Below are 10,294 nucleotides of genomic sequence, written 5' to 3'. Positions count from 1 at the left end.
ATGCGTTGTGCGGTCCCTGTCGAAGCGCGTTCCGCTGGCAGAAGGGGCTGCGATGGAGTCGGGGGTCGAGGAACTGATGCCCCGCCTTTTGCCTGTGGAGGACTGTGACATCTCGGAGGATTTCGACCCGGCCGTGCCCCCCAGGACCCCCCAAGAGTATTTAAAGCGGGTCCAGTAAGTGGGCTGGGCGAGGGTCTGCGGCCGCCCCAGTGGAGAGAAGAGAAAGAGCGGGGTTGGGAAGGGGGCCGCCCTTGGCGAGTGGGGGTTGATCCGGACCTCCTTTGAGAGACGGCCGTGCAACCGTCCCTCCCGTAAGGGGGCAGGCAGGGAGGAGTAGAGACGTTTACCGTCACTCAGCCGGTGCTCAGAGTGACCTGGATCGGGTCGCCCCTTCTAGTGCGCTCACAGTTTGCGTATGGTTCAACAGGACCGCGTTTCTGGTTCCCAACCTTTTTTTGACCAGGGACCACTAGGACTTTTTTGTTCGGTGCAGGGACCCCAAGGTTTAAAATAAAAATTCCGAGAATTTGAAAATAAACTTTAATCATAACTGTTAGTTAAACATTAAACTTAGAATAATATTTGAATATATATATTTATAATAGAGAACTTTTAATTGAAAATGTTAATTTATTATGGGTTTATAACTTTGTTTCGCGGACCTTAATTTAGTTCTCGCGGACCCCTGGTTGGGAACCAGTGCTCTAGATCAACAAGCGGGTTAGGTTCTGCCTGGATTCGGCACTTATGGTATCTCTATACGATCTTAATGAAGAATCTAGTTGCTCCTTGTAGGTATGTGGTATACGGCTCAAGACTTGTGGAGTAAAGGGACATTTATTTATTTTTTATTAATAGTCTTACTTTGCCTATGTTCCTCCTTTAGTATTGCTTGTCTGGAGATGCTTGGCTGTATTGCATCATTGAATAAATGGGGATAAAATCTAGGAAAGGTGAAGTGAAATCAGTGCAATGCGTATGCTCCTTTTTTCTGGGTTTCGTTCTGTGTGCTAGCAGGCATCCATTTGATCACCTGCATAATTTGTGACCCATCAGGCTGAATGTGCCCTGACCTGGATGGCCCAGGCTAGCCTGATCTTGTCAGATCTCAGACGCTCAGCAGGGTTAGCCCTGGTTAGTACTTGGATGGGAGACCACCAAGGAATACCAGGGTCGTTATGCAGAGAAAGGCAATGGCAAACCACCTCTTGTTAGTCTCTTGCCTTGAAAACCCCATAAGGGGTTACCATAAGGCGGCTGCGACTTGACAGCACTTTACACACAAACTGAATATGGCCCTCCAGACAGCCTGTTGTCGCAGGAGATTTTCAGAATATGAGTGCATGTGGATTAAACTAGGAAAACTTTAGTCCTGCTTTCATAGTGGCATAAAAATTATACCCTGAAGTGTTGTGATTCCCTAATCTTGGTCACAACCTGTTCTGCCACGGGACAGAATCAGGAAAGGAAGGAAGGATAGAAACAAAGACTTTATGAGAAAACCTTGATTGCCTTCAGAACTTCTGCTGTGGGTCTGTGAATCCAAAACTTCCACTTTATTTACAAGGACAGAAGAATGTGGAGAGCTAGAATTCAAGCCATGTGTCGATCGGCACAAGTTTAGAAATAATTGTGAAAAAGTACTCTCAGGGCAGAGTTGCCATCTTCAAGTGAAGTTTTTCTTTGCATGAACATAAGTAATGTGGAGAAAGTTTTAGCTGCTACACTTCTGTCTCTCATGCTGGTATTAAAAAAAACAGGAGCAGGGCCACAAAAAAGATGGCACCCCTACTCAGAACTGGGGGGATAGTAGCGGAGAGGTCAGTGTTCCAAGGAAGACTCTTGTGTTTCAGCTGCAAGACTGCATGCTGCACTACAGCAAACACATTGTTGGGAAAGTTGGTGTATAAAAAATATAGTCTGGTTTTAAGTGGTCAGTATTGACACTATTGTTATGAAAATCTCTGGTCACTATCAAACAGTCCAGATTCTGTGAAAGATAAGAAGGCAACAGAGAGGGTCTGTGGCAGCCCAGCTGGGGCAGAAGAGTAGTTGTGGTAGCCTCCTTAAGTTATTGTGGTGTTTAGTCATATAGAAGAATCTCTTCAGATATGAAAAAAATGCAAGCATTCGTAGATAATTTCTGTTTTTCTCCAGAAATTGGGAGACATGTTTAAAAAATTGGGACACTTGTTTTCTTGTTTTGTAGGATTGAAGCTGCAAAATGCCCAGATGTTGTTGTGGCTCAGATAGACCCCAGAAAACTGAAAAAGAAACAGACAGTGAATATTTCAGTAAGTTCTGAGGAAATGTGATGACATTTCTTTGGCTTGCTTCAAGGAGCTCCTGGCAGCAGTAAACATTGAGATTCTCTCCTCATTATGGATTCTCAACAGCCATGGCTGATCCAAGGTCATCCATTGAACTTCATGGCTGAGCAGAGATTGGAACTCTTTCCCCCTGACTCATCTTACTCTAGCCCCCTACAATGTTGTCATGTTCATTTAAGAGTGACTGAGGCAGTAACATGCTGATTGAACAAAACTTCAGGGTTTATTCTGCAAGACGACTCTCCATCCCAATTGCGAGAGGTGTTTTAAGGATTACCAGTAGCAAAACTTCACATCTTACAGAGTTCATGTAAATTATGTCTAGTCTTGCAGAACAAAACTTGGAATTGCAGTGATGTGGGTCAGTCTTAAAGGTGTTGCAAAGGTGTACCCATGTAGTTCAAACAGTTGTTGAATACAACTCTGCTAAGTAATATCTAGATCAATATTATCACTGCTTCTAGGGTTCTAGTTACTAATCAATTTTCATTTGTTCTCCAGTACATTCATTGCTTCTCTTCTCTCTCTGAATCTTGATGAGTTAACAACCATAATTAATGTTGTCTGGGCCAGGGTCCACAGATTTTAGCTAGTTATTTCTAGCCGGCAAAGCCGGGCTTTCTCATTACTTGATCCACAGGGGCAAAACAATTGCAGTGCATGGGAAACTGGTTTTATATGGGAGCAGTACCAGACAAGGTAGTGTGTTTTGGAAGCAACCCATTCCCTCTGAACCATGGCATGTGATACAGCCTGCCATCATTTTGAAAGAGGTGCACCCTGCCTCTGCCCATGACTCTTGTGGCAGAGTATGCTTGAGGCCATCCCTGTTGGTTGGAACATGCTAGCATTTGGGTGACTATGGGTTGCTATAGCAACCATATTTTATTTACTTCATTTATAGACTGCCTTTTTTGCTGAGACTCCAGGCAAATTACAACATATAAAAAATAATTCAATCAGTCAACAAAAGACCTCCAATAAACAATACAGTAGAACTAGAATTGCAGAATTGGAAAACAGTGCAACAGAGACTGTAATGAACTGTCTAAGGCATGGCATACCATAATACAGAAAGTGGATTACAAAGGCAGAAGACAGGGTTGTGGACCTCTTGAGTGTTTCATCTACTTCAGTGTGATTTGAGTTTCCCCCTGATCTTGTCTATAGTGAATGAACTTGTTGTGTGCCCTTACAGCAATCTTTCAGCCTAATTTACTTCAGGTAGTGAGGAGAGAAAACGTAATAGGTTTAAATGCATGGGTTGTGAACTGTTAAGGATTCAGAACTGTTATTGTCAGCCTAGCATTTGTAGCTCTCCCCTTTCTTTTTGTAGCTCTCAGGATGCCTCCCTGCCCCTGAAGGATATTCACCAACTCTGCAATGGCAACGACAACAAGTGGCTCACTTTTCAGCCGTTCGCCAGGTGACTACTGCATGCACATAGAAACCTGAGCAGTCTTCTATGATGTTTTTCCTAGCCCAGGCTTGAAGCCATTCTTACTTGGGAGGGTCCTGATCTCATAGTACCCATTTTCAAGATAGTTTACTGCAATGCCAGTTCCAATAGGCATTACATTCTCGGTTCGACTCATTTTTCAGAGGCTGGCTGGAAAACCAGCGTGGTGTAGTGGTTAAGAATGGTGGTTTAGAGCGGTGGACTCTGATCTGGAGAGCCAGGTTTGATTCCCCACTCCTCCACATGAGCGGTGGATGCTAATGTGGTGAACGCTATTAGTTTCCCCACTCCTACACATGATGCCAGCTGGGTGACCTTGGGCTAGTCATAGCTCTTAGAGCTCTCTCAGCCCCACCTGCTTCACAGGGTGTCTGTTGGGAGAGGAAGGGAAGGTGATTGTAAGCCAGTTTGATTCTTCCTTAAGTGGTAGAGAAAGTTGACAAATAAAAACCAACCCTTCTTCTAATAATAATGGGAAAAGCCCTGTTATGGTCTAAACCTTTGCCCTCTGAAAAAATGGGTATTTAAAAATTAAACAGTCATGTCTGTTACTCATTACTTTGTTTATGGAAACAAGGCTTTGGGGATCTTCACTTCTGTTTTTTTCTTGAAATTGCAAAACTAGTAAAAATTGTGCGAGTCAAAAGGAAGTATAGGACAGGGGTGTCAAACACATGGTCCGCAGGCCGGATTTGGCCCCTTGAGAGCTCTTATCTGGCCCATAAGTCAGCCAAAGCAGCCACCCCCCCCTGGGCTGGTGAGGTGTGTTATCTGGGCTGGCGAGGCGTGGCCCGGGCCAACCAAGTGACATTTATGTCATATCCAGCTCTCATAATAAATGAGTGTGACACCCCTAGTATAGGAGGTAGGCCTACACCCATCACTTGATGAAAGAAATTTTAGTTGGTTCATTACACATGCTGTTGATGGAACTAGACAATTTATTAAATGTTTATAAATTTGCATCTGAGTAAAAACAGTTCTGAAGAAAAAGGCTTCCTTTTATTTTAAGTAATACGCCTACTACAATGAGTCTGTGTATGAGAGAGAAGGGAATGCCTCTTCTCATCTGTTGGTTGACTGTTGCTTGACTGTTGCTTGTATAAGTAGCAGTATTTTTAATTGGATTTTTAAATATCTGCTTGATTAATTGAGGGCGCCTTTTAATTTGGTCAGAAGGCTTTTAATCAGTTGAACTGGACTAAACACTGTAGCTGTAGTGAAGATTTCATAGGAGATTTTACTTTTACAATTTTCCAGAGTGTGAACAAACACAGGGACCACTGGAAGTCCCAGCATTTGGACAGTAACGTTACGATCGTGAGTAGAATTTAACATTGGAATCTTGATCAGCAGATCTCTTGCTCTAGAATATTGCAGAGCAAGCTGTCTGAGGACTGCAACCCTTTGGGGCGCCTTTCTTCTTCTCTTCTCGTTGAGCTACACAATGGGACAGTGCCTTATTATAAACTGAACATGTAGCATTAACATTTGTGTGTGAGTGTACTTTAAGTAATCTTGGGGGAGGGGACCCGCACTATTTTTGTTTTATTAATATAAGAAAAATACCTTGTTTGCTTGCTTTCTGCAGCCCAAACCAGATGACGAAGAAGCCTGGAAAAAATTTTGTCTGGGTGAAAAGTTGTATTTAAATACAGGTGTTCAAGTATCCAATGATGAAAATCAAGGAATTGATTATGTACAGGTGGGTAGCAAGCACAAAGATAAAAGCTGATAGCCTGCACAACTGCAATTAATTTAGATTTCCTATAAATACTTTGTATCTTGCATATTCTGATGACTTTCCCCCTCCCCTCCCCAGGTTGGCTTTCCTCCATTGCTGAGCATTGTTAGCAGAATGAATCAGGTATCTCAACTACTATCATTCTTAAATGAGGTTGATGGCGAGTTCATTGTAACTCTACTGTTACTTATTTAGACATCCTTCCATAAGGGTAGCCTGGTGCACATGAGAGTACCACTCAAACATGGAACACATGGAACACTGGCCTTACTTCCACCCAACAGCCTGGTCATCAGGGGCAACTGCTCAAACTCTCTCTCTTTCCCTTGATCAGGGAGTGAGAGTTCGTACAGTTGCCTCTGGCACAGTTGCCTCTGCAGATGATCAGGCAGTCGCTAGGGGATGGGGCCAGTATACTCACTGTCCCTCTTCGTGTGTTCAGTGAATACTGTGGCTCAGTGGTAGAGCATCTGCTTGGCATGCAGAAGGTCCCAGGTTCAATCTCCAGCATCTGCAGTTAAAGGGACTAGGCAAGTAAGTGATGTGAAAGACCTCTACCTGAGACCCTGGAGAGCCGCTACCCGCCTGAGTAGACAATACTGACTTTGATAGACCAAGGGTCTGATTCAGTATAAGGCAGGTTCATGAGTTCATGGTGATTCTTACCAAACAAAACAATGTCATACAGAAAGCTTGCTGAAAGTTATTCTGTACCAGGACCCACAGTGTGATTTAACCAAAATGTTCTTTACATTTGTATGCATCTAGGAATATTTGTCACTTATAATCTGATCCTTCAATTTGTGGGCCAACAGAAAAAAATGTTTAGGGTAGACTCTGCCAGCTGCTACCTCATAAGATCACAAAATATGAAGTTGCATTGGCATCACATAGTGGCTTTGCATGCGAACTTAAGCAGTGGTTGCTATTTATTTAAATATCTGATTGCTGGATTATTCCTAGAGTTTCTGTGAAACTTCAGATACAAGTGTAGGTCTTATTTGAAAATGCAATGCAAGGACTATAAGGAAGCACCAGTATAGAGAGCTGTTTTTCATAGCTGCTTCTCTTCTTAAAAGGTGACAGTAACCAGTGTCTTGGAATATCTGATAAACTGGTTTTCGGAGAAGGAATTTACTTCAGAACTGGTAACTTTTACTTCTTCTGTTCATTTCGAAATGCAAAGGAGCAAACTGTCCCTCTTGAAGCTTAGCTAGAGGAAATTAATTAGAAATGTTGGATCACTTGTTACTACACCCCTATCCCCCTTTCACCCATCATGGAAAAGGAGGAGGCAATCATAGAGTTACAGGCACTGAGTAGATCCCGGCCTGTTGAGCCTCAGCAAGACTGCTGGACCACAGGCCTTCCAACCATACTGTGGGGCCCAGATGCACTTTCAGTCAGTAAGTGGGTCTCTTTCAGTGAAATGCCTGCTTAACAGTTAGCAGAATTATACCCCTATTATATGGTCTTGCTGACATGCCATTCATCAGCAGTACATTTTTCTGAACCTCAGTTTTCTGCATCTCAAGTTGGTTTCTCTTTTAAGAAGCTATGGCCCTTCTCTACAGATACTATGATTACCCAAACTTATAGAAACCTAAGTAGATACTGTAGACTCCAAAAATGAAACATAATTCTGTTAGTGTTGGTTAATACAGCAGTCATGAAGGAACCTGTATGATCTATGTCTGCAGTTCACAACTTTGTGCACAACCCATCTTTCCTGGATAGATGCACATTACAGGCTAAATTAGACTTATTTTTTAGATATTTATACCCTGCTTTCCCCCTCCCCCAGTGGGGGCCTAAATCAGCTTACAGCATTGCTCCCCCTTCCATTTTATCTTCACAACAACCTGGTGAGATAGGTTAGGCACAGTGACTGGCCCAAGGTCACCCAGCAGTGCTTCCATAGCAGAGTGGAGGTTTGTACTTGGGTGTCCCAGATCCTAGTTCAGTACTTTAACTGCTATACAAGGCCCTGCATTTGGCATGGCCTTAAGAAACAATCATTTTTATTCTGGCTGGTTAACTTTTAGACCTGTTAATGTAACGTTATTGGGATCGATCCATTTATGCGTCTATGTTGAAAATGAAATGGCTTTTCCCCACTTTGTTTGGACAAAGTACCAGTAGTGAAACATTACTTTCAGGATGCACCTTCCATTAAATTCCTGTAGGGCAGATGGCTTTATGCTTTGCTGGCCTGTCTTGAAAAACCATTGTTACCAGAGGCTCACTCCCTGATTCGGCAACTGGCGAGAAGATGCTCTGAAGTGAGAGTTTTGGAGGTAAGCTGACTTCAGCAAATTATCGAATAAAAATAATTTAGAAAATAGTCTATAGTGTGTGGGTGTCATTCCGCTCGGTTATCTGGGTTGTATAAATTGTTTTGTGTTTTCCTTTTTACTTTCCTTCCTTCAGAACCTAACCGAAAGAATTCTGAGTACTCACCTTGATATATGATTGACACTCACAGAATATTAAATGTATCAGATTGTTTTCTCAGTATCTGAAAACTGGTATTGCTCCATTTTATACACCAGTGAATACTGACAGTCACAGTTAGGTGACTGTTGTTGTTCCCTAGCTTATCTTTGGGTTTATGGACATTTGCCAGGTTTGTCCAGTATTGTGAATGTTGACATTCCCTAAACTTCAGATATATGCTGCATTAATTCTGCTTTCCTCTGTTGTAGGAGAACAAGAATGAAGAAAGAGTATCAGCTCTGAACTTGTTAATTTGTTTAGTTGGCAGGTATGGTGGATATCATATCTATTGGGTTGCCTATTTATGGAAAATAGGTGTGCTGTTCAGAGCTGCTGTTTTTCCCAGTGATCTGCTAGAAACTTGAGCTTTTGTACTCCAAGGACCACAGTTATACCTGTGTAGCAGAACTGGCTTGGGCCTTTAACTTGACCACTTAGAATCATATAGTTGGAAGGGACCACCAAGGTCATTTAGTCCAACCCCCTGCACAATGCAGGAAATTCACAACTACCTCCCCCTCCACACACACTCCCAGTGACCCCTACTTCATGCCCAGAAGATGACAGAAAACCTCCAGGATCCCTGGCCAATCTAACCTGGAAGAAAATTGCTTCTTGACCCCGAAGTGGTGATGGGCATTACCCTGGGCATGTAAGAAAGGGCCATGTAAGCGAAAGTCTGACTCATCCCTTCCTGCCCTCCCTCTCATGAAGTGCCTAAGTTCACAGAATCAGCATTGCTGTCAGATGGCCATCTAGCCTCTGCTTAAAAACCTCCAAAGGAGAGCCCACCACCTCCTGAGGTGGTTCAGTTACTTTCTGAAGATTTAAGAAACAGGATTCAACCAAAGTGATTCAAAATGACATGGATGATTCTGGGTAGGTTACTGTAAGAACCATGCACCAATAATCAACAGCAGCAACTATGCTACAGAATCCTTGAGCATTCTTCCTGCTGCATTAGACATAATGTATTTTGATCCCTGTGCAAAAGTGTGCTGTAAATTGGGCAGGACAATCTCACAATGGAATTTGATTACTATAGAATTAATCCTTCACTCTTCCGCATGCTAGAGATTCTGACTCTTATATTGCCAAAGCTAATTATTTTTGTTGCTTTAATTCTGTGCCTAGTATAACCCCTGTATGCTTAGCTTCTGTTCAGGCTTTCTGGCCTCCTGTCTAGTCCTGAACTTCTCTGGTTGTTTTTACTGAAGACAGTCAAATTTATTGTAACTTTGTCCTTTATTTAATACACCATTTTTCAGTTGAAGGAAGATACTGGGTGCATCTCTGGCATATTCAAGTCTTATAAGTAAGATTTTTTTCTATACCTTGTTTTCATGATTCCCCCCCTCCCCCCAGGTACTTTGACCAGCTTGACCTGGCTGATGAGCCCTCTTGATAAAGTCTGGAGAGCAAAGAAGCATGGGCTGTCATGATAGTTGTGGGGGAATGCTATGCCGATATAACCAACCAACCCCTCTGACTGAAGGGTGAAGAACTGCAGCTGTGCCCTACCTTCCAATATGACCTTGCTGGATTGTACGAAGAGTAATTTTAAAATGATTTTAGCAACAGCTGCAGACAACTCAGCTTGAAAGAGGTCAACAGCAGAGTGCCTAAACGCTTTCATGTAGACTCCTTTGCCAGCAAGCTGCTGTGAGAACTGTATCCAGATTGCAAGCTCATCCAGGTTAAACTGGAGCAAAACTAATCAGCTTGTTTAAAAACCTGGTTTTTAAAATTCAGATCTGTACAGATTTCCCCCCAATCAGTTAATGTAAATTTGTATGGAGCATTTTAAGGTTTACAATAAAGTTTTTTCAGTTGTCTTGAATTATAAATGATAGCATTTTGAGGTCTGTTAAATATTTGACCTGGTCCATGCGATTCTAAATGCCTAGATATAGTTCATAACATGAGCTAGTCAACCTGCTTAGACTCTATTCAGATAACAGATCTTCCAAAGTTTATGATGCGTACTCAGGTTTGTTTCAAATCGACCAAACTTCTAACCTTCCCCCATCTCCCTAAGTAATGTTGCTAGAGTTATAAAATCAAATGAACCACTTTATTCAGTAGATACAATAAAACAGAAACATTACTATTAGGTCAACTCCTACTTTAAAAAAAACCCTGTTCAGTTATGCTTGTCTGAATTCCCTTACAGATCACTACATGTAATCCACCTTGAGTCCCTGTGCAAAAGGCGGACTATAAATAGCGTAAATAAAATAAAAAGTTAAAAAATTGAAAGTGACA

General features: G+C 42.3%; 1 protein-coding gene across 1 annotated transcript; it reads left to right on the top strand.

The window, feature by feature from the left end:
* Positions 1–9,479, top strand: GEMIN2 (gem nuclear organelle associated protein 2). The gene is given in 11 exon segments (XM_056851662.1): positions 1–45; positions 47–174; positions 2,210–2,294; positions 3,667–3,756; positions 5,050–5,109; positions 5,381–5,494; positions 5,612–5,656; positions 6,613–6,681; positions 7,720–7,830; positions 8,239–8,297; positions 9,395–9,479. Coding segments are annotated over 11 exon segments (846 nt in total). The 3' UTR covers positions 9,435–9,479.
* Positions 9,480–10,294: the final 815 nt, after the last annotated feature.

Source organism: Euleptes europaea, chromosome 6 (assembly GCF_029931775.1).
Source record: "Euleptes europaea isolate rEulEur1 chromosome 6, rEulEur1.hap1, whole genome shotgun sequence".
NCBI lineage: Eukaryota > Metazoa > Chordata > Lepidosauria > Squamata > Sphaerodactylidae > Euleptes > Euleptes europaea.
This window is presented reverse-complemented; position numbering and strand designations above follow the sequence as displayed.